The sequence below is a fragment of the Alosa alosa genome, chromosome 14 (assembly GCF_017589495.1).
Source record: "Alosa alosa isolate M-15738 ecotype Scorff River chromosome 14, AALO_Geno_1.1, whole genome shotgun sequence".
Lineage (NCBI taxonomy): Eukaryota > Metazoa > Chordata > Actinopteri > Clupeiformes > Clupeidae > Alosa > Alosa alosa.
The window spans coordinates 3,357,304-3,383,113 of NC_063202.1; the positions used below are offsets into that span (position 1 = coordinate 3,357,304).

Below are 25,810 nucleotides of genomic sequence, written 5' to 3' on the forward strand. Positions count from 1 at the left end.
TAGTTTCATTGCAATTTATTCATTTTAACAGTGAAATTGTAAACAGTATAGTGAATACTTTCATGACTATCAAGACCAAGGCAATGCATAGGGATACAGTTTCACACTGACCAATAAGGAAATGAGTTGGTCGTGAATGTAAATATTACAACTGCCCTCAACCTCCATCTATGTTGATTTTTAAAAATTTCCCCAAAACAGTGGCCTCATGAATTTCCTATTGTGTGTAGAGTAGTAATAGGAGGAATTTTAGCATTTATAACAAGCCTAGGTGTCTGATACAGTATGTATGGTAGGACATAGAGCGACATGGCTAGTTTAATTTCACTTGATCTGAACAGGGTATTAAACTTAAAACCAGGAAACAACGTGTAGAAAGTTAGATGGCAGCACTAATGCCATCATGTTTTTTGACTGTCTGGTTGCCTTATCTAAACCTGTGGTTCTCAATCCTCTTCCTCGGGTCCTCTTCTGTCTATGTTCCACCCCTCCCTGCTCTGCTCAACTCATGCTTGTCATAAACGGAACATATTCTATTTAGCTAACGGAGAGCATTTTTGATTACAATGGAGGAGTGCTTGGAGAAGGAATAGATATGTGAAACGTAGTGCAGACCAGGGGACTCCTGAAGTTCAGAATACCGTTGTCCTAATCCAACAGGCATACCTTTGGCAAAGTTACTGCTGGTGGAATTAACAGGAGAAATACCTCCCCTGTACACAAGTGCAAGCAAATACATCAAATTTCTCCTCATGATTTCAGTTAGTCAAAGATAAGATTAAACAGCTAGATCCTCCAGCATTTAACATCAGAATTGTGTAGCTATCAGGCAACACAAAGAGGAAAAGAGTAATTTCTGTGATGACTATGCATACAGCTGCTGGCTGTGTATTCAATAGGGGATGCAGAAACAATTTAGATTGTTCATTACTGATTTTGTTTTTTTACTTGGCAAATTGTTAATACAGTACTCAAGTCTGGAATTCAAAGTCGAATGTGCTTATGTTGCTTAATGTGCACAATAATAAACAAGACTAAACACCAGACTTAGTAGTACCGTGTCATGCATAGAAACATACATAAATACACTATATGTTCTTGCATCACCACAAGAGGACGGACTCACAAGATCTGAGAAAAGACAGAATCTCCCAAACACACAAGAAATCACTATTTATACCATCAACTACAGCAACTACTGTGTGAAGACTGATCAGTGCTAGGCCTAAGTCTCAAGGTTATATTTCCCAGGATGTGAACAGTAAGCCCTGAACACTGAGGTCTACTGGGGACGAAAATAAGCTTGTTACCAAACCCTTGCAGACAAATCCTTTATATTTAAAATAGTATAATGTGGCCTAGAAAGGATACTATATGTGTGTGTCAAAGTATTTTTATTTTATGTTCAATTGATGCATAAAGGGGCTCCTTAAAGAGAACACTTGGGGGCACAGCTGACCCAAAATGACCAATTTGACAATAGCAAGTTAAGTCTGAGTAAAGAACGGAATAAATAGTGGGCGACGATTACTTATCAAAAGGGTCACTCTCTTAAGGCACTGAAGCAAGGCGCTCAGAACAGGTTCAACCATGCAGTGATGACAGTCACACAGAAGAAAGATAAAAGTCCATTAAGAGCAGGAGTTGTTTGGCACATTAAAGTTTTTCAGACTTGCACTACGTACTTGATTTAGTGCAGTCAGTAGCTTATAGAGTTTTAAAAAGGTAAAATCTCCCAATCCATTCAAGAAAAGTATACAATGGCTCAAGTGAACGTTCTCACAAAAATTACAGCATTCTCGTTAAATTCATACATTTGTTCATTTTTGGCCATTGACTTTTAACGACTTTTGTTGGTTGAAGACATATCAATTCCAGTCTCAGAAATGGACGATAGGGAAAATTGAAGTGTCTAAATGAAACCAGACAGTCGTGGCCTAGCATGCCACTGAGTTCACATGGAATGTGGCATAATTCAATTTGGATCATTGTTTCCGTAGTAGATGTTAAAATAACACTATAAATTAATTAAAATGACAAAAATATTTGAAATAGAAACCTCCCAAAAAGACACCATTCCTGGCAGCATACTGCATTCACATTCTGACACAGAGGAAGTAATACACATAGGATTGTGTGGAAAACAGAGAGGATCAGATTACCTGAGCACAGGAGGAGAAAGCCATCACAAAATATCAAATACTTGTCACAGTATACAGGATATGAAGTTTTAAAAAGACTCCACAACCACCCTCTACCTCATCCCAACTGAAACACTAAAATTTGACAGAAATAATAATAAAAAAGAGTTTAGGTTCTCAGGCTCTCTGGCGCTACTTGAACCTTTTTTCGAGCCATGACTGCGAGACTGATAAAAGGCATGCGTGTGCTGAAGCAGGTGAAGACCCAGACAAAGGCACACAGTGTGTGTGACGTTAAATAATACTAATGCTGCTACTGAAGGCACGGGAGTAAATGGAGAGAACATAACGAAACTATAGGTAATGGTTTCACATCTCTGAGACTAACTGAAATTCCTATGGAAAATGTAATTTCTTTTTGAAATTAAAAACTTCTACTTTAACTCTCTAAATAAGTACATTCCTGTATTCTGTCTTGATTTATGTATTTTTTCATTTATAACTGTTTTAATGCCAGGAAATGTACAAAACAGCCAGTGTGCTATCCATTTGGCACAAAATTCTATTCTGTTTTGAACTTTGATACTACTCTTTCCTAAACCAATTACTCCTAGTGTGCATTTAAAAAAGACCCAAATCGGGAACTTTACTCTGAAATAGGGTCCCCCTCACAAGATCTTTGGAATTTAGTAGTGGAATGTCCGAAGACAGAACTGACTTTAGAGGACATATAGTTACATTCGCTGTGCGCTAACGCTCTTATCTCTTGGAATTCCCACGCAGTTGGAAAGTTGAGGCAGAGTGTCTTTAAATAATAAATTAAACATACTAATATTGAATATATGTGAAGAATATCTTTGGATAGTAAAATAAATGAAGTATGGCAGGATATGCTTCTCTTTCTTAGTGTCTCTGATCTTGCCCTTCACTTCATCTTTTCTCCCATCCTGCCCCCCTCCCACCCCTCCTTCTTTCTTCAAACACTCTTCTCACTGTCCACCCCTCCGATTGCACCTCCCGTGGGCTCCTCCCGTTTACCCACATCCTCTCCACCGCCCTCCTGATCCTTGAGCAGAGTCTTTTTTGAGCCCTCCCCTTCCTGTTGCTTGCTGCGTGCTGATAGGCTAATTGGCTCGGGGGACACATCAACGTGGGCCCGCTGATAGGCCAATGTTCTCCGCCCATGGCTCCGCCTCCGTTGTCCAGGCGATCTTCGCTGGACTGCCGAGAGCTGTGATGATGAGCAAAAGAAAGCTCAAGTTATGAGCAGTGTATGCAGTGCAAAATATGAAGCTTTCTCTCTCATTCCTTCTACTCACCTCTTTGTCACTGCAGTCATCATCCAGCTCGCTGATGGACTGCATGAGGGAGAAAAGGTTCATCCTGCCACTCCTGTTTGGACTGGGAAGCACCTGAGAGACGGAGAGGCAGAACAGAGGGAGGAAAAGGAGTGAGGGAGGGAGAGAGAGAGAGAGAGTGAGGAAAAGGAGTAAGGGAGGGAGAGAGGGGAAGGGAGGGAGAGAGAGGGGAAAGTTCAGGTGAAAGGCAGAACAGGGAAGGGAGAGAGAGAGAGAAGGGGTAGGTGACTCAGAGGGACAGAGCGAATAGGTCAAATAATGGGGAAAATGAAGACCAGTAAATAAAGACATAAAAGACAAGAAAACATAGAGAACAAAGAACATAAAAAAGCACTTCTGTTAATGTAGAAAGATGATTTTTGAATCACTTACTTTTTCACTGTCATGGACTGTTATAGTTGGGTTTGAACTGACTGGCTCTGAAGCAGGGGCATCCTGAGTGGACTGTACTGGGTGGACAGGGTCTACAAATACCTGAGGAAATGACAGAGAGTGAAATGAGGCGCGTCTAGTTCAACACTTTCACAAACCCACTCTCACCAATAGTGGCCACTGGGGTGCCACTACAGTATTCAGGCCAGAGGATTAAGGCCTGGGCTAGTATGTGATTTAGGCCCTGTTTAAACGAAAATGATCCGAAGAGAAAACGCAAAAGTGGCGTTTTGACTTTTTATTCTGCTTTTGGGGGGGAAATATTCTGCGTGCAGACGGTGACGCAAAAGTGTTTCGATGTAGTATGCACACCAGGTGGCTAGGTGGCAGTGTAAAATGATCACGTGACCGTATAGAGAGCCACCTTGAGCAGATCGGAACAAACTTTGGCGTTTTTAAGGCCCAAAAACGACATCGGCGTCTAAACAAAAGGCACATCTGATAAAATAGTTTGTCGTTTTTTACCCGCAAGCCTTAGTTGCTATCCAGCCACTTGAGTTTGAAGAGGTGCCTTGGATGGATGGATGTAACAGTGAATGATGTTTAGGTTTTGTCTGAATGGCATCTTCACCATTTTCAAATTTAGTTTTGACTTCACTTCATCTTTTAAAAACAATAGTAATTAATTCAATTGCAGGTTGTACTCACCAACCCAGTAGGAGTGGTGCATAGCCTATGAGTATTCTACTGTAGTCAACTTTGATTAATTCACAAATCAAACTACAAGTTATCCTGTTGGTGTTTTTATGACATGATTTTCCTTTGAGTTTCAGAAGTACTAACTTCGTGGTCTGAATCTTCATCTTTGTCCTCGCCTGGGCTCTCGTATCCTTCCTCGTCCTCCTCTTCCTCCTCCTCTTCCTCCTCCTCGCTCTCCCCTTCTTCCTCATTTCCATCCACTGACCTCTGCCGGAAGTCTTTGGACTTTCGTCTCCATAGGGCACTGTGACGCTGCTTACTGTACACATCACACACACACACACACACACACGGAAACGATCATTCAAGCAGTCCAGGGAATATCCAGTGTAAATAGACCTCTGAGGGTCGCCTACAAAAACAACGCGAAGATACCATCTTTGCCCATATAAGGATATCCGGATCTCCTTATATAACCCTGCTGGACAATGAGACTGATCATGACCTTGTACTTCTGTAAAAGGTCACATGGTTAATAACTCCACTCAAAAGGGTCTAGGATTGCCTTTGTTAGACAAGAGGTCTTTGACAAGACGTATAAAACAAGTACGGTAACTGCTTTTAAATGAACAGGTAACTCCTGTTGTGTTGTTACAGATAATATGGACAGCCAGTAAAAGCTGAATGGACAGATGTTCAACTCTAGCTCTGCATTCATACTTTGGAAGCTCCCCATTCCAAGTGTACCTTGAGATTACCTGATTAAGTTGTATGGATGCAAGATACTATCAGTACGGTACGACATCGGTATCGGCAGATTAAGAATTGTTTTTTAGCATCTGGCGATATGAACATTTCTGCAGTACCGTCATTGTATATGTATATATACAGATGTGTATATATATCAGCATCAGCCAAGATGAGTTCGTCAGACATCCAATATCGTGCAGGTCAGCAATACAAAACTAGGTACTCAGTGTGCACTTCTAAGGGCAGGGGGGGTGTGTGAGTGAGAGTGTGTGTGTGGGGACAAAGCATGAGCTATACACAGAGCGGACCTGGCACTGAGGAAGCCACTGTAGTTATGTAAGTGAGTGAGAGAGTGTGTGTGTGTGTGTGTGTGTGTGTGTGTGTGTGTGTGTGTGTGTAGCGGACCTGGCACTGAGGATGCTGCTGTAGGTGTGTAAGAGTGAGAGTGTGTGAGTGTGTGTGTGTGTGTGTGTGTAGCCGGACCCGGCACCCGAGGATACTACTGTAGGTGTGTAAGTAGAGAGAGTGTGTGAGGTGTGTGTGTGTGTGTACTTGGACCTGGCACTAAAGGATGCTGCTGTAGGTGTGTAAGTGAGAGAGTGAGAGTGTGTGTGTGTGTGTGTGTGTGTGTGTGTAGCGGACCTGGCACTGAGGATGCTGCTGTAGGTGTGTAAGTGAGAGAGTGAGAGTGTGTGAGTGTGTGTGTGTGTGTAGCGGACCTGGCACTGAGGATGCTGCTGTAGGTGTGTAAGTGAGAGAGTGAGAGTGTGTGTGTGTGTAGCGGACCTGGCACTGAGGATGCTGCTGTAGGTGTGTAAGTGAGAGAGTGAGAGTGTGTGTGTGTGTAGCGGACCTGGCACTGAGGATGCTGCTGTAGGTGTGTAAGTGAGAGAGTGAGAGTGTGTGAGTGTGTGTGTGTGTGTAGCGGACCTGGCACTGAGGATGCTGCTGTAGGTGTGTAAGTGAGAGAGTGAGAGTGTGTGAGTGTGTGTGTGTGTGTAGCGGACCTGGCACTGAGGATGCTGCTGTAGGTGTGTAAGTGAGAGAGTGAGAGTGTGTGTGTGTGTAGCGGACCTGGCACTGAGGATGCTGCTGTAGGTGTGTAAGTGAGAGAGTGAGAGTGTGTGTGTGTGTGTGTGGTGTGTGTGTAGCGGACCTGGCACTGAGGATGCTGCTGTAGGTGTGTAAGTGAGAGTGTGAGTGTGTGTGTGTGTGTGTGTGTGTGTAGCGGACCTGGCACTGAGGATGCTGCTGTAGGTGTGTAAGTGAGAGAGTGAGAGTGTGTGAGTGTGTGTGTGTGTGTGTGTGTGTGTGTGTGTGTGTGTGTGTGTGGAGCGGACCTGGCGCTGAGTATGCCGCTATAGGTTTGCAGCTGCTGCATGAAGCCATCATTGGGCTGCACGATGGGCCGGCATTCACGCACGTACGACAGCGCCTCCTCCAACGTCAAGCCCTGCTGCTTCATCAGGTACGCCATCACCGTGGACGCCGAGCGAGACACACCCATCTTACAGTGCACCAGCACCGCCTGGCCACTTTGCCTGCCGACGTACAGTGGGAGAGATGTGATTTGGGTTTTCTTAAAATGTATTCATTTAAAATGTTCATTTATTTGATTTAATGACTGAATAACAACAGCCAATAATAAAGCGTCATGCACAATACAAAAATGCATGTCATAGTATTGTGTATCAAATTATATCAAGTGATAAATGTAAAATACCATGACTTTTCCCTGACTTTCCCAGATAAAAAACCTGAATTTCCATGACATACTATAGAATGAATTGCACAATATACTAACCAAAGATTTCAGAGTAGCAGTGCAACGTTCAAGAATCTTTTTTCTAATAAATGGGCAATGAATAAACAAAGTTGGACTAACCACAACCACTCAAGCAAGCAGTAAAGCAGGGTATATACAGAAATTCTTTAGTTGAATTTAATACTATTTAATGCCTTTTTTAATACCTTCACAATATTTTTTAATACAAACACGACTTCGAGCTGCAACTAGCGGCAACCTTTCGAAATTTAGTGTTGGGGTAACTAATTATAAAGTAACGGATTACGGTCATTTTGTTACTTAAAGGAAAATTCTGGTATTTTAGCACTTTGAGTCCCTTTTCTGGTTTGTTTTGGATGAACTAGAGTGGTGGACACCGAAATTTTGATGATTGGTCCTGTCTCAACTTTTCTGACTCGTTTTGAATCGCCTTTGACTACTCAGAGTGGCTGCCTACAGGCATGCTCAAACATGTCCTAAAAAACCCTTTACATTCATTTTCAAAACTGCAACTCACCGAGTGGTTAGTGGTCAGTATGTGAGGGTAGAAAATGTTAAATCTTATAGCCTAAACAAAGCAACACTGTCAGGCCTATATTTAACCTCTATTCTGTAGTCAAGGCAGGGGGTAGCTCATTGCAAATAACCCCTTATAACATGTGCATATGTTTACATGTTATATTCTTGTTTTTCTCCTTTTCATTTAATTATATATTTGTTTGAATGAAAAGGCCTTCTGCCTTTATGGGGACTTTTAATTTGAAAATGTGTTATTGTGATACTGTATGTAGGCCTAGTTTAGGCTATGTCTGCTGCTCTTACAGCCTGTGTCATTCAAAACGCAAGCGCAAATGATTACTTTTTTTGGATGACAATGACAGCTGGTAGCGTAGACATACTGATAGCTTCATTGACGCATATTTATGTGGAGAGACAGTAGCCCTACGTGGCCGATGAGCCACTTAGCCAGGCAGTCGACTCTTCCACCTCTGACTACGTCCGCACATTCTTGTTTGCTGGCTGGCTAGACTCCATATGTGACCTGACGGCATTCACTCCCATCCAGATGACATTTTTTTTTTTTTTACTGACGTGGCAAAAGCCTCTTGGCTGTTGCCAACTAGCCTAAGCCAGTCTTTGAATCTCGAGTCCTCTAACCAAATGTCCGAAAAATTACATTTTCCCATGACTTCGTCAATGGTAGTGAACTTTTGGCAACAAGTTTGGCAGTAAGCCAGCCGTATATCCAGTTTGAGCATAGAGTTTGAGGGGGCGCTGAAAGTTTTTACCGCGAACGCACACTGACATCAGACATCACCGCATCAGATGACGTTTATTACTTTTTAATACTTTTAAATGGCCTTAAATTTAGCTAATTTCATTTACTACCTTTTAATACTTTTTACAACCCCGCGGACACCCTGAACCCCAAATCAGAAAATGTTGGGACATTGTATAAAATGTGAAATAAAAACAGAATGTAATAATCTGCAAATCTCGTAAACTATATTTAGTTGCCAAAAGGACACAGACAACATATCAAATGTTGAAAATGACAAATTTGACTATTTCATGGAAAATACATGTTCATTTTAAATGTAATACCAGCAACATATTTCATTTAATGTTTTCTTTATCATTACACAAGTTGTTGGCCATGAAAAAGAGCATCCCAGAGAGACAGAGTCTCTTAGAAGTAAAGATGTAAGGGTATTCATCACTCTGTGTAAACCTGTGTGGACAAATGATGAAACATTGTCATTTTAATGCTTCTTCACATGAAATTGTGTAAAAAAGTATTTGGGGAGTTCATCATCTACAGTACATAATATCAATAAGTATTCAGAGAATCCAGAGTAATCTTTGCAAACTAGGGATAGAGCTGGAAAATAATATTGGATGGCCGTAGTCTTTTGGACCTCAGATGGCACAGCATTAAAACCAGACCTGTTTCTGTAAAGAAAATCATTGAATGGGCTCAGGAAAACCTCTGATAACCATTGTCTATGAGCACAGTTTGATACTCAATTCAGAAATGCTAGTGTAAACTTAACCATGCAACAGCCAAAATTGTATTTAGAAATGATACAGAAATACCACCGTCTAATCTGGGCCTAAGCTTGTTTAAAATGGACTGAGGTAACGTGGAAAAACGTTCCTGTGGTTAGACCATTTAAAATGTGCAATTCTGTTTGGACATCAAACTCATCTGGGGTAAAGAGGAAAGGGCCTATCCAAGTATCCAACCTATCCAACTTGTTTTTGTGCTCCAGGAGGCGTTACAGGTCTCTCCGCACCCAAACCAGCAGGTTCAGAGAAAGCGTCTTCCCTGCAGCTGTCACCCTACTGAACTCTAGCCCTGCATCCCCCGCCTATCTGTCGAACCGTTAGTCCGATTGATTTCCAACTTGCTACGGACACGAGTATTTGCAGTGCCAAGTTAGACATTGTTTGGATAAGTAAGGCAAAAGATATCGTTAAATATATCATTAAAAGCAGCACACATTGGTTGGGGTAAGCGAAGTTTTGGCAGCACTGAGTCACAGGTCAAGATGCAAGATGTTTTGATGATTATCATGTCTGACATCAACAATAAAGACTCCCTGTATACAATTTGCTTGCATAAAATGATTCCGCGGATTTTGCAACAACACGCCAACAAACACGGGTATGCAGTGGCTATTCAAAATGACATAAAAATGATGTGCAATAAACTGACACTTCGAATAGCCCAGGCTACTTTGGACTTGAGACTTTGAATAAACCAATGACAATTCCGACTGCAAAGTCCCAAATTGAAACGAGCAATAGGCTAATGGTCCCGAATTTAAGGACGTTTAAATCACAAATGATGATGCATCTTTCTACAAAATGGTTTGTGTTCTATATCATTAAGTTATTCCATAGGCTAAACATATAGCCTCTATCTTGACATATATCTTGTCCTGTCTATGCACCACCTGTCTATACTTTGTATATCACATTTCAAATTTCGTTGTCTTTGTGCTTGTACTCTGCACAATGTCAATAAAGTTAAATCTAATCTGATCTGATCTAATCTAATCTAAACATTCCCTGTCCTAACTTTTTTCAAAACATGTTGCTGGCATGAAATTCAAAGTGATCATATATTTTTATTTTCAACATTTGACATGTTGTCTATGTCCTTTTTGCTGCTAAATATGGGTTTACAAGACTTGTACTGTAAATTATCACATTCTGTTTTTATTTGCATTTTACACAATGTCCCAACTTTTTCTTATTTGGGATTGTATTTTTGCATTAATGTATTTTGGCTAGTACATTTAAAACTGCTACAACAAAATTCCCTGATATTTTGCCCCTCTAATGATAAGATTCCCTGACTTTCCATGTCTGGAACAGACTTTATCACATTTCCATGATATTTCAGAAATTCCATGACCCGTGGAAATCCTGTAACTCTCCTACTTGTGTTCATGGTAATTTTTCATAATTTACATTTCTCTTTCAACAACTTAATGAGAGTTGCTCCTGTTGGAAAGTGCTTAATGTGCATTGTCTGTATGGCAGGAGCCCACCCAACGTAACTTTAAGTGTATGTGTGTGTGTAAGTGTATGTGTGTGTGTGTGTGTGTGTGTGTGTGTGTAAGTGTATGTGTGTGTGTGTGTGTGTGGTGTAAAGCCAACCTGGCAGAGTTGATAAAGGTGTAGGTGTTTTTCCAATGAGGCAGCAAGTCTGTGGACTCCACATCATACACCCTGATGTTCATGTAGGTGAATGATCCCGGGAAGAAGTTGTCGATCTCCATGGTGACATTTAATATGTAGCCAATACTATGAGAGCAAATAAGAATAATTTCTGTTAAAAGAGAGACATGCAAGCTCACACACTCAGAACTAAACAAGCACCCTGTGACATTCAGTCAGTGTGAGTACCTGTACCTCTGTACTTATTCTTGTCTAATTATCAGAGTTAGTGTATAGGTCTGCTACAAAGACTTCATCAGCGTCGGGTTGAAGGCAAAGAGTTAAACAGCACGGGTAGCTGTCTCCAACTCTGAAAACCTCAGACATGAAAAAACAAAAACATCTTCTCTTGAGCCTTACTTGTTTTTCTGCAGCTCTTCAAAATTGGCAGCGTTCCACTCAGAACCCTGAGAAGAGAAGCAGTTTCACTTAAAAGCTTCATTGACTGCGATGAGCACAACAGCACCAGCTCCCCACTCCTCTCCAATTATGTGTGTGTGTGTGTGTGTGTGTGTGTTGGTCAAAGATAGTGAAACTGAGGGAGAAAGAGAGTGTGTGCATTCCCTTACCAAATAAAGGTAGTCCAGTATTTTGGAAGGTTTGTCCATTTGCGCCATGGTAACCATCATCTCATTATCGATGAACTCTTTGTAGTTCTTCATGTCCATCTCCATTTTGGATTCCAGAGTTAATCGGACCTATGGACCACACACACACACACATCAGAAATATCAGACTGAGCCTGATAGGGATTTAGAGTCTCCCTTTCATGTCTGTTGCCTGATAATGTCATTTGACATAAGTGTGTGTTATTCATTTGTTATGTCAGTTGCCCTTCTCTTTAGTATCATGACTTGATAACCTTTCTTGTGCACTTCGGCCTCCATCTCTTCTCCTACTTAGCCCCCCTTTATCCCTTTATCTCTCTCTCTCTCTCTCTCGATATAACCTCTGGAGTATATGCGGAGGTTTGTCAAACGGAGGTCCTACCCTTCAGATGATTCAGATATGATGCTAACCTGCGGACCTTATACGGACCTATGTGTGAACGACATACACGCACATTACAAAATCGAGTGAGGGGTGGGGGCTTGTTGAGTTTGCAAGAGGCGAGATATGACGCAGAATATGCGGACCTTATACGGACCTATGTGTGAACGACATACACGCACATTACAAAATCGAGTGAGGGGTGGGGGCTTGTTGAGTTCGCAAGAGGCGAGATATGACGCAGAATATATGCGGCCGCTGGCTATGCATTATGTAGGCTAAAGAAGAAAAATCTATTGTGCATAGGCTAATACTTGAAGTAGTCACTTAAGTGCGCACTTGAAATTGACCTACAGTATTTGTATGTGTGCTTCGAATAAACACAAGTAAACAGACGTTTTCAACGTTATGTAGCAGAATTATTTGGCTATGGAACCCCAAATCTGGTTCACGTTGGAGAGAGCATGCCCAAACTTTATGGTACCAGCCAATTCGGTAGGCTAACTCAAGACTTCAAGGCCATCATATACGTTTTTAAGCAACAAACAAAATACTAACATAACAGTGAAGTGGGTCGTTTTTTCATGGTTTATTTTTCCAAAAGCATCCTCTCCCCATGTGTCTATTGCATTTGCATAAGGAGCTTGGAACAAAGTTGGGGTTTTTTCGTTATCATTTTCTCTGGGCATATTTATGCTCAAATATCAGCGAGCTCAGCAGTGAGGCCATGAGAAGGCTGTCAATGAACAGAAAACCGACCGTGTTGGATAACAATTTATTAAATACTCCTGTTATTGTCGTCAACGACGTCGCTGTAGGCTACTGCCTTTTCAGCGCCTTCTGCTTATGATGATTTGGTCTTTTGAATTCCTTTGGCCTTGCAATGCAGTTAGGCTACATCAACGTGTCTCTTGCTGTTCCCTTCAGGTGTTCTATCACAATGCTGTCTGCCCTCATGGACAGTAGCTCCGTGATGTCTGCATCTTTCCAGATCGGAGATTTTCTGGACAGCACTATGCCACTCCATCTTAACACTGTCATTTAAGTCAGATTTAACCACATGGACGCACAAAAGAAACGTCACCGACACGCCCTCTCACTAGGTGTGAATTTTAACCGCATTTTCTACGCTTCGTTCAGACACAGCACATTTACATAATGTCCGAAGGAAATACTGGGGGGGCATTAGAACAACCGGCTAAGTTTGGACTTCCTATGACCGTTTATGTCGTTCAGATATACAGCCCCACCGTTTAACATCCGCCGAACCTCTGGTCTTACACGTATGTCTGAAAAGGCTTTCTGTTTACTTGTTTAGAGGTAATTTTCTCCAGGTCTTCTGTCCTCATGATCTCTCGGAGAAGTACTTTGATCCTCCTCTCTATTGACTCCCTCTCCAAAGAGCTGCACAGTGAAGAAGAGAAGCAAAATTAGATAACACTGGTGTGCTAAGATAGCCAATAGGGGACAACTACCATATGCATTATAAAAATAAGAATACAGTGCTGTGTGAGAATATAAAACAAGAAAAACAAGAAACAGCAGGAAAGGGAAACAACACTAAAAACAAGATGGACAAAGGCGTATAACAATACATGGCAACATTCACATCGCACACAATGATAGCAATATGAAGAACTAAATCATTGACCATCACTTTCAGAGCATTTGTGTGAACTATAGAACCACATCAAATTAGGGCTGGGCGATATGGACCAAAAGTCATATCCCGATATATTTAGGTTGAATATCGATATATAATATATATCCCGATATTTTTTTTGCAAAGTTAGAGCTGTAAAATGAAATGTTCAGTCAAATATGAGTAGTTTTACTGAAAACTCACTACTCAAATAACAATAAAATGTAAACATAAAACTGAAGTGTCTTTTTTAAAAATCAAAACACTCCTATTGTTATGAAACCTGTTGCCTTAATAGTCATGGTAGCCAGGTGAATGTGAAAAAGGAAATGAGCCGCAGACTGACCTTTGGCCCATACTCTCCTTTCTGACGGACTCCAGTCCGGTCATGACAGCCCACTCGTTGAGGCAGGGCTGGTCCGACTCCACGCGGCTGTGGTAGTGCTGAGCCCACTCCAGGCCACTGCCGGGGATGATCGCTCCCTTCACGGCCCGCTCACAGCAGCCATGCAGCGCCTGCAGCACTGACCTGCAGTCAGAGGACACACACACACACATGAGCAAGCACACACACACACACACGAGCAAGCACACACACACACACACACCCATTTCAGATGGCCTTTAGCGACTCTACAGATCAGCAGCAGCCAAAGCCACTGATTTTCACTAACTTGCCCCTTTCCCTAACACTAACCCACAATAAGGCATGAGAACCACTGCTTTTCCCTAACTTTCCCCTCACCCAAACACTAACACTAACCACAATGAAGCATGAGAACCATGAAGACAATAGGTGGGTAGGTGGGACACAGAAGGGAGGGGGTTGCACGGGCATTTGTTTTCAATTCTGTTGTGATGGCACATTTACACCCTGACTCTGGGGAGCACACCGCTATTGTTGAATGTGTCAGGCACATTACCATGCTATGTGGAAGCAAGGCCAGCAGGAGGGTCCCGGAAACTACAGTTCCTCTATATGGGGCATGCAGAGTCATTCGAGAACTTACCACATAGTCTGCAGGGACACGGGTTTAAATATCCTCGTCACCTCGGCTGTTGTGACACTAAAACCACTACAGAGGGAGAGAGGGAGACCAGAAAGGGAGAGAGAGGGTGAGTGTGTGAGAGAGAGGGAGACCAGAAAGGGTGAGAGAGGGTGAGTGTGTGAGAGAGAGGGCACAGATGGGGAAGGAATGAGAGATCATATCAGTAGTTTATCTCTGGTCATGTGCAGTCTGTGTCTAACGACTTGATGTCAATGTCTGTATATCAGCGACCGCATTATGTAGTCTTTCTCTCTCTCTCTCCATCACACACACACACACACACACATACATACTAACACACTCACACACACACACTCACACAATCAGTGTGAAACGTATCTATTTGTATTAAGTGAATATGATTCTCCTTACTAAACAACCATGTACTTGCCAGTGATGGATGCTTTGCATGTTTAGCCGAGTGCTTTGCACACCACAGAGAGCCTGATAAAGTCTTTGCCTCGCATAAGCTTCTGATTAGTCACCACCTCCTCTGGCTCTGCTTCTACACGTCTTTAAAACGGAGAGATCAACTTCCTCTTTTATCAGCACTTGCTCTTTCACACACTAGTTTTGTTATCCAAACCTAGTCTCTGTCTTTGATGCAGCAAAAAAGCGCTACTTTTTGCCTTTTCTGGTTTCCCTTACCCATCTCCATCCAAAAAGACTTGGGTATCGCTCCATACAGGCAAGACCAGGCCAATCGTACATTGGTCACTGAAAGGAAATAGAATGCACAATCAAACTCAATCTTCCAACCACAAACCTCTGACCAGTGGTGGTAAAATGGTGGATCTACCGGTAACACTTTACTTGACAGTAACGACATAAGAGTGACATGACACGGTCATGAACACATGACACTGTCATGACACATGAACCCTAACCCTAACCCTAACCTCTAACCCTAATCCTAACCCTAACTTGTTATGACAAAAACCAAATGTCACTTAATAATAGCGTTATGTCATAAATGTTTATGACTTGTTTATGACATGTTTATGACAGTGTCATGTCACTCTTATGTCGATACTGTCAAGTAAAGTGTAACCGATCTACCTGGCTGAAGACTTTTGGTTATTACAATCAGCTGGTTTGTGAATGGTTGGAACAAATATGTGCTAGGCCCTTTACTTTCTGTAGCTAAAGTTGTCCACTTCTGTCTCCAACAGACAATCACATTTCAAATGACAAGTAGTTTGACATTGAAGAGTCTCAAAATACTTAATAGGGTGAATCTAAAAAGGTCACCAACCCCACATATTCCCATCAGTAGTACAGACAAGTGCAGATTTGTAAAGTTACTTACAAGTTGTTAAGTTATTTTTTTAGCAATTAAAAACTACCTCTAAATCTACATAACTAGAGAGATTATGTATCCTCTATTTAGCGGTTATACATATTAATATTAAGAAGTAGTATCAATATTAAATAGTAATTATAAATACTTTATAAACCTCTGCATGCCTGAGGATACAAGTGTTTAGTATACAATATGATGATATATGATAAATGCGTTATAAACCTCTGCATGCCTGAGGCTACAAGTGCTTAGTAAACAATATGATCATATATGATAAATGCATTATAAACCTCTGCATGCCTGAGGCTACAAGTGTTTAGTATACAATATGATGATATATGATAAATACATTATAAACCTCTGCATGCCTAAGGCTACAAGTGTTTAGTATACAATATGATGATATATGATAAATGTGTAATAAACCTCTGCATGTCTGGCAGGTCCATGCCCAGCAGTAGAGTCTCGTTTTTGTTGCCGAGAGTGGAGACAACAATCAGGTACCTCACTCTGACTGGACTTACCGACTCCAGCTGCACTGCCTGGGGGATAGAGAGGTAGATTGGTAGATTGATAAACAGATAGAGACAGAGAGGAATGGTACAAAATGAGAGAAGCACAATGGAGGTGGGTGGAAATCTACAGGTTCAGGTGAGAGAGAGGGTTGGCTCAACAGCTTTTGTGCTCCACAAACCTTTAAATAGTGGATTGGATTGCCATGACGACAGTGCGAGTGTGTGTTAACCAAGTCCCCAGGCAAGACAGAATTATAAGCAGACACATACCTACCCATTAGCCATGTTACAATCGGACAATCGATGAGCATATTGTTCATGGCACTAACAGAGTGACCTGATGTAGTCACGGACACCATGCTTTGCATAAGCACAAACGCCTCATTAACACTGCAAGGTCAGATTCAATGAACAAGGAAGTCTACATGTGATATGGTCCATTACATAACGCTAATGTTTTACTGAACTGAACAGCAGAAAAAAAGCTGGTCTGTATTTGATTCCCCATAAGGTGCTGAATGCTGGTATATATTGGGGGCTTCTAAGATCTTAATCACATATTAAGCCACAGGAGACACAACAAAATGGCAAGAAAAAAATCCATATGCAGAGGCCTCTACATAACTCATATTCACCATTAAAATGAATATCGCACAAACCACATCAACAAACACTACCATACATATAAGCATACATACAAAACATTCCACACAAGCATGAAAAGGAAGAACTCCCTAGTACAGGATATTCAAGTTTTAAACAGGGAGGAACCAATGGCAGCGGTCTGTGCATGCTGTTTGAGCCAATCAGAGAACTCTATCGAACTCATTCAAGTCTGTCTAATCACTACAGTCCAGACCCGCTAAGTTTCACCTCACTAGGACACACAGCAGACATTACAGGAATCTGCACTCAGCTCTCCTACAGCAGTCTGGCCATCTGCACTCCTCAAGAGCCCAGCAGGGGATTGGCGCTTGGTTGTCAGGGGCTTGTGGTTCCATTTGACCTATGGGTTTGGACAGGAGGGTGTTTTTGAATATCTCACCAGTTTGACTGTGTCCTCTGGACGCAGCAGAGACACCATGGCCTGGAGCTGTCTGCGCTGTATGTCGGAGGCCTTGGACCCGAAGCTGGGGCTCCCCTGAGGGGGGGACGAAGTGCCCTCATTTTCCCCTGTTCTTCAAGTAACAGAACAGCCCCTTTGACCAAAGCAAAGCTCTCTCTGATAGGAAAGAGAATTCAATTCATCAGCCTCACAGAGTGTGTTCCCATGCAGCATTAGCAGACCTACATTTTGGGGTTTGTGAGTGATGTGCATATTTGTTGTCCTTTTTCTTTTTTTAGGCCTTCATATTAGGGCCAGTTTGGATTTATCTTGGAAAAAGTCAAGCTAAAGTTCAGTTCAAAAAGACTTTGGAAAAAGTCAAGCTACAGTTCAAGATGACTATATGATATATTTAAAACGTGATGAAGCATTACCAATTAAAATAGCAATGAAATATGAACTGCTCTATTTACTAATCCAAGGATGAAATTGAAAATATATGAATTAGCATGCTTCCAAATATAGCTTTAAAAAGGGCCCCATCTGATTAGTTAGCATATATGCTTCCAAATATAGCTTTAAAAAGGGCCCCATCTGATTAGTTAGCATGCTTCCAAATATAGCTTTAAAAAGGGCCCCATCTGGGGGTCGTTTCTACAAAGCATCGTTTGCTAACTTGCGTCGCAACCTTGGTAGTTCGCTCCATCGTTCTTGGATTTGGTGTTTCTAGAAAGGGTAGTTCGAACTCTCAATCGCAAACAAGGACGCAAAGTTTGGTCGTTTGAACTACTGCCCCTAGGCAGTCGCGACTTGTCAATGGTTCCTTGGTAGTTCCTGTTGGTGTCGGAGCCTAACCAAAAATCACAACCGCCTAACCAAAATTTCTTGAAGTGGATGTTTATTTCGCGTGACAATGATTGATCTATCCTGTAGCTTAATTTTGATGAAGACACTGCTCCCCTACTTGGCTCATTCTTGCTATTTATGTTAATTAAAGTATTGCCTTGCTTTTAGTATTATAATCTTCACAGTCCCTAACAACAGCAGTGTTAAATGGTGTAGTGGCTAAAGCAGATGACTTATTATCCCAACGTTGTAGGTTTGATTTTCTTATCATGCGAGATTGTCCTCTTGCTTCTCGCTACCTGCAGGTGAACTAGTGTGACACGTATGTTTCAATTGTTTTTGACTGATGTATACCTATTGTACTCTCGATGTAGAGTAACTATATACATAAATATGTATGGTCAAAACCTATTGTTGTGTCTCGTAGGCCTACTCAGAGATAAAAAGAAGAGCTAGGATGCGAACTCCGGCCAAGTGCGCAGTGCACCAACGCGCTGCCGTTAAAGACAGTTGATAACCTATGGGATACCCAGATATTTGTCCAGGCTATATTTTTTCCAACACAGATATTTAAGACAAATAATGACTCATATTGGTCTGCTTAAGTTAACTGTTTTATATGCTTGCAATAGGTTTAGGTTTTGGCTGATGGCAATGACAATACCAGCATTAATCACTCGGTTTAGATTAGAAACATGTCGACATAGGCCGTGACAGAACATTTCTAGGGGGTGGGGTATTACACGTTTCCACTGTTTCCACCAATGATATGTATCGCTGCATCATCAACAACGTTGTTGGAACTATGGTGTTCGAACGTCGGAGGTAGCGAATTGCGACACAGGTATGATGCTTTCTGGAAACAGGTGTAACAGTGTCGTTGTTTGGTCGCAAGTTGCGTCGTACCATGGTGGTTAAGCAACGTCGTTGCTAACTTTTCTAGAAACGACCCCCTGATTAGTTAGCATATATGCTTCCAAATATAGCTTTAAAAAGGGCCCCATCTGATTAGTTAGCATGCTTCCAAATATAGCTTTAAAAAGGGCCCCATCTGATTAGTTAGCATATATGCTTCCAAATATAGCTTTAAAAAGGGCCCCATCTGATTAGTTAGCATGCTTCCAAATATAGCTTTAAAAAGGCCCCATCTCATTGGGTAGCATGCTTCCAAATATAGCTTTAAAAAGGGCCCCTGATTAGTTAGTATGCAGAGCAGTGACTGACTGATGAGCATGACTGTCTGTCAGACAAGGATGACATGAATTAAAATATATATATTAATAATAAAAAAAATAAAAACATATAGACCTTATGAGACATTATTAACGATTGGGTGAGAGTCACTAGCTTCACAATCAGTTGCAGCTTCTGCAATTTGCTAATTGCATTAATTGCTATTTCGATTCTGTTACGATTCATCTTTTAGTCCTTCTTTATTATAAACAATGATCATAAGGCAGGTGGTATGACTTAGATAATCACTATTAACTATTAAGACTTTTAACACTTTACAAATGTTAGCTTCCCTGATACACTCGTATGGCAGTGAATCATTTCTGGTAACAGTGTGGGAAAAGCCCGTAAAAGTCCTGGCAGGAAGCATGCATAAGGATGTAGATCCAGGTATGCACTAATATTTTGTTCGTAGTCCAGTTTGCAACAATTATTAGTTAACACTAAGTTGTAAACACTTCGGAAAAAAATATTAAAAACTGGATATACCAAAAAAAACGTTGATGTAATCGCTTCCTGCCAGGACTTTTACGGACTTTTCCCAAATCACGGAAGAAACGTTGACGCAGCGGTATAGTAGTAGATGCAGAGGCAAGTGTTATTTAAATAAACTCCTTAAAACTCCTGGTGCACTTACAAACTTTCTAATGCCTCGTTATTGGACTATAGTTGTACTACTCATGGTGGGTCATGGTGCAAAGGACCCTAGGGTGAAATTACTCCGAACCATCGCTTTAAGGTATTTTTTTTTATTTAAATGTGCACCTTACGGAGCTTTGATTTTTAAAAAAGGCACTTCAGTTTTATGTTTACATTTTATTGTTATTTGAGTAGTGAGTTTTCAATAAAACTACTCATATTTGACTGAACATTTAATTTTACAGCTCTAACTTTGCGGAAAAAAATATCGGGATATATATTATATATCGATATTCAACCTAAATATATCGGGATATGATTTTTGGTCCATATCGCCCAGCCCTACAAAGAAGGTATTTCCCCAGGTTCTGTTAGCAGCTCGCCATGTTCACACCCGCACACCCACACCCAGGCTTCTCACTGTTGTCATAACTGCTCAGTTTGAGAGGGAGGGTTTGTTCTTTACTATACAAATAGTATTGAATGAAAAACCGGCCAAGCCGGGATGAAACATAAGAACTGAGGAACACAAACACACCTTTTTTGAAGTCTCCCTCTTCTTGGTATGTTTTCATCCTTGGAGAAATCATAGAAAAAGATTAGTACAACACAGTATTATCATGGTGTGTCTGACATGATAATCTGAACCCAGCAAATAAACATAAGCTTTTTATTTCTTTATGTGACAGTGAAAAAAAGGCTTCAACAGCTTCATTTCAGCAGAGCTCAACTGCGTCCATTTTAGGACAAAATGATGTTTCAATTACCCACAATCTATTTGAAATATTTTGGAACCTGTGTGAAGTGAAAAAGTTGAATATTTCCCACAAATCCTATCTTTAAAAGACAACCAGAAATGCCACGTAACTGACTGAAATCTTTCCAATAAAATGTCATCTGTTACTTGGAAGAGTATGGGTTGCAGATGGATTATTACCCAACTAATTAATTCATGACCATTCTTAATTACATTAGACACCAAATTACCGTTGGTGTTTTGAAACCTCTCGGAGTGCCACCTAAAATATACATAACTGGAACCTTGGTAGTCATGAGTTACCTTAGCGTCATTACTGATTAGCTGACTTGAGTGAGGGAACGGAAATAAAAACCAATACTGGGATTACTTCAAGCGACAGCATGCTTGTAGGCAATGCTTTAATCTGCATTTGTAGTGATCAGTTTTTTTGGTCAAGGGCAATTATACCTTGAGGCACTCTCCTTGCGGCAGATTCCTAAATCACGTCAGTGAGACTCAACCATAACGGGCATGCCTGTGTGCATCCTCTGCTCCATATCTCTGAGTCTGATCCAATTATGGCATATAAGGTAATGGCTTTTGGCATACATGACAGTTCCTCAATGTGCGAGTGGTGGTGGGGGCTTGGTCAGCAGTGCTTGCTCTTGGCACCGCAAGCATGCTTGTTATGAAAACTACAGAGGAATTTTACACCAAAAAGAGAGAAAGAAAGAGAGAGAGAGAGAGAGAGAGAGAGAGAGAGAGAGAGAGAAGGAAAGACAAAATTGAAATAGGGAGAAAGAAAAAAAAAAAATCAGCAGAGGTAAAAAGAGAGATTAACAGATAAAGATGTGACAAATAAAAGAGAGCTGTGTGTTCTTGTGGGGGGCAATGGCTTAAAATGTGCAGTGAGTAAGATAAGGCCACAAGGAAACGCTACTGAAAGAAGATAGGAAGAAACCAGGAAGAGGGGGAGAAGTGGGGAGGAGTGGCCGCTGTATCGGTGGTTGTAGAGAATGAAACATGAGACAGTAACATTACCTGTTATGCAACTGACATGCCCAGACAGACACGGACAGAGGAGAGGAGACGCGGTGAGGAGAGATGGGAGAGGGAAAAGAGGAGAAGAGTGATTAGGGTGTGTAACAGGCATGGAGAGAGAGAAAGAGAGGTGTTAATCCCAGTCTTGTTCAGCAGTCTGTATTGACCTACACCATTTCAATAGCAAATGGTCACTGTTCAAACCAGAGTAGCTGCATTCTCAAAGGGTTTCCACTTTCCATAGAGACATTATCCTGGCTTGATATGCAACTCTCTGGCAGAACTGAATACACTGCACCCTTAGGCAACTAGCTAGGCTGAGCTATACAGCACTTATTTACTTGGTTCAGTGCCTCATTTGGACAAAAAGGCCCTGCAGACACTGTTGCTTGTTTTGGAAGAGACACACAGAGAGAGAGAGAGAGAGAGAGAGAGAGAGAGAGAGAGAGAGAGAGAGAGAGAGAGAGAGAGAGAGAGAGAGAGTCGCCTGATGTTTTGGCAGAGTACAGACATACCAATGAAGTAATGACGTTTGTATTGCACCAGACATAGAAACAGAGAGAGAGTGTGTGTGTGTGTCAGGAAAGCTGATATTGAGAAAGGCCTGTGTTGTGGTCATCAAATACATTATCATTACAATTACTAACCTCGCACAGGAGCTGCCTGAGGCAAGCTAATGGTTTTGTCATTCATGTCTTTTGCTGTTTTCTGCCCATTGTACTGTCATGTTTATGCGGTGCAATAGAAGGCCCAGGCAGAAATAGACCATTTGGACAGCATTATTGTCCCTAAGAGCCCATGTTGAGGGTGGACACACATGCATAAAAATAATTACTTTGTGAAACGTACAAACTTACCAAAGTGGTGGATACAGTTGGAGACCTGTGAAGTGTCAGTAGAGCCATTCCACAACCGGTTGGGTTGAACTATGCACGGGTAATCACGTTCGCGCTCATACGTAAAAGGCACGCCGAACGGGAGGGAGAATGCAACTGAAAGGGAATACGAACTATGACCACATATGACACTACTGAAAATCCCACAAACCAAATAGAAAAGTCAACAGGTGTGTACCAGTTATGTCGTTGACCATGCATTTAAAAACATCAAGGAAGCCTCCCCAATTTCGCAACAATGCAAGTCCAGTTGAGGCGAGTTAACTCGCCAGCTGTAACATGCCTGACATTTTTCTATGGACTATTGCACATATAGCACACAATTCCTCATCCATCGGTCAACCATTTGGCATATTTCGAATGTATTTTATACCTAGAAGGCATAATTCAAATGTATGAAGAAAGCGTGAAAAACAGAAATACGATAGGCACGCCGGAGATGCGTAACGTTACAGCTGATCTGATCTGAGCTGTGTAAATACCCATGCATGCATGGATTCGCTTACATCTTCACTGCAATATAACACTTAACGGTCTTGTAAATAAAATCATGCGTACTTTGTTGCAGTTTTGCGTTTGCGTGTGAAGGAATCTTCAGCTATGTGGATGTGCAACATTAGCAAGTCATGTTAACGTTAAGTTAGTCCAAGATGACTTGGTAGCTGTCATGCTAGTTCCTCAAGAGAGAGAGAAAGAAGGGTGGTGGAGTGCAGAAAGAGAGAGTCGAGAGATGGACATTTTCCTATATCCCGGATTACCTTTGTTCAGCGGAAAGTCTTGTGCCTTAGCTTCTTTTGTAACTTTTGCTTTGTCTTCCAAATGTTAATTGGAATGACAGAGAATCCAAGTTAGCCAGGTAACGCGAATGTCTCAGTCGTTCAACTTCTGCAGCCCAAAGATCCAGTTAAAGGGGAGTGTGCAGTGGAACCAGGAAGAAATTGTTTCGGCCGAGAAACGTAAACATGTCTATAAAAGGAAGAGGCGGAATGAGCGCTTCTTATTCATTAAAGGGAAATAAATGGCTATCAAAAAATGTCTTGTAGACTAGGCCTACCGACAGATAAAGAACTCGGCAAAAACGGTTAAATTAGCCTACTGGCTTACTAATTAAGCTCATAAAGTACAGATTTGCCGATACATTTCACACATTGTGAATCTGAGTAGGTCAATTATTCCTAATTTAGGGTTTCACATATTACAGAATGACTTTGATAATAAAGCCTATTCCAAAAAAGTTGGGATGCTGTGTAAAGTGTAATTAATTATACACAGCTTCCTATGATTTGTAAACACGTTAAATCCTATATAATAATGGAACATAGCAGTCATATTGTTTTTTGTTTGTTTGTTTTGGAAAATATATTCATTTTAATTTCTTGCAAACAACAGGTTTCAAAATAGTTGGGACAGGGGCATATTCTGCATCACCTTTTATTGTAACAGTCTCCAAACATTTGGGAACTGAGGAGTTGCTGGAGTTTTGAGAATGAAATGTTCCACTCTTTCCCGGCTTAAGATTTCAGCTGCTCAACAGTCCACAATCTTCTTGGCATGTTTGTCCATTCCATGATGCACCAAATGTAACAGATCAGGATACACGCAAACCATTTTAGCACATGAACTCTTCTACTGTGGAGCCATGCTGTTGTAATTTGTGCAGAAAGCAGTTAATTGCATTGAAGGCATATTCAAGGCCTTCCCTGAAGATATTGTCTGGATGGCTATTGCTCCAAAACATGTATCCTGCAGCATTAATGCCTTTCCAGATGTGCAAGCACCCTGTGCCAGCCTTTCTCAAACTTCTTTGACCGGAGGCCCAGTCATGGTTGACTTCGGAGTCATAGGTCCACCGACACGCCCGTCCCGACCCCACAACACCCTCAAAGACAAATTGAGTTGCAGCATTCAATTTAAACCTCCTGCAAAAATCGAAATGGGAAAGAGTTGTTGTGCTCTGGACTGTACAAATTAATTCCACAGGAATTCAGAACAATTAAGACTGCCGCCTGTGCATTCCCTCTATGTCGTCTCAGAGTTATGTTTAGGCTATGGTTAGTTATGGAAATGGGGTTCTCATTTATCAGGGATGGGCAAGAATACATCAAAATGTATGTTAAAATAAAATATCAAATACCCTAATTTTAAGTGTATCAAATTAAACTACAAAATACAGTAGCCACACACCATGTATCAAATTAAAATACTGTATCAAATTAAAATACTAAAAATACTCTTTAAAGGGACTATGAAATCACTTTGCAAACCTTCCATATCTGTCTATTTAATCTATTCCTTCATTACTACACTGACTTTGTTGATAAAATGGACAGTGTTTGAGAGCAACAGTTTTCTCTACCTATGAGACATGCCATAAATCTGCAATCAACAGTCAACAGATCAATGGGGACCTGCCTGTTACATCTCATAGCCTACTGTATCAGAGATTTACTCAAAAAGTCACAACTGAACTTGTCAAGTGGTACAAACTAACCACTGAACCTATACTGAGAGACACAGAATGTGGGCTTAAAGCAACCCAATGCAGTTCTATTACCTTAAAATAACAGCTTCAAACTCAATGTACACTAATAATAAGTCTCTGACATTGTCAATGCATGCCCAGAATGCTTGATATTGCACTGTGTAAAGCTGTTGATCAGGTAGAATCATGACCCTTTTAGTTGGTCTTTAACTAACTGGGTACCGTGTAAATGCTAAATGGGGTTATATTGATGCCAAGGGGCATAAATATGGATTTTTTTTTTGTTGCTTTAGTGGATACAGGAGCCAACTTTTTGAACAATGTTGCGGGGGAGCCACTCAACCGGTTCCGTGTTCTGATGATCAATGTTCTCAAGAAACTTGAGGTTGGTGTGAGAGAGGGGGTGTATTGTGTGTGTGAGGAATGGTTCAGCAACACGGATCACAACAAGTCTGGGCAAATTACTAAGTCTGCATCAGTCAGAGGCTATTCAATTGTTTTGCACTAAACTACAAAAATACACACGTATGAAGTATTTTGTTACAAAATACGAAG

The 25,810-nt window shown here is 41.2% G+C and overlaps 1 protein-coding gene across 1 annotated transcript; it reads right to left on the reverse strand.

Moving 5' to 3' along the window:
• On the reverse strand, positions 1-23,677 carry si:ch211-203d1.3 (protein phosphatase Slingshot homolog 3). Its single transcript, XM_048262896.1, is given in 18 exon segments — positions 1-3,372; positions 3,461-3,553; positions 3,872-3,973; positions 4,715-4,889; positions 6,661-6,861; positions 10,776-10,922; positions 11,196-11,242; positions 11,405-11,533; positions 13,136-13,229; positions 13,814-13,996; positions 14,478-14,543; positions 15,165-15,233; positions 16,246-16,361; positions 17,380-17,505; positions 17,508-17,556; positions 20,636-20,673; positions 22,735-22,869; positions 23,532-23,677. Coding segments are annotated over 17 exon segments (1,938 nt in total). The 5' UTR covers positions 22,783-22,869; positions 23,532-23,677; the 3' UTR covers positions 1-3,117.
• Positions 23,678-25,810: the final 2,133 nt, after the last annotated feature.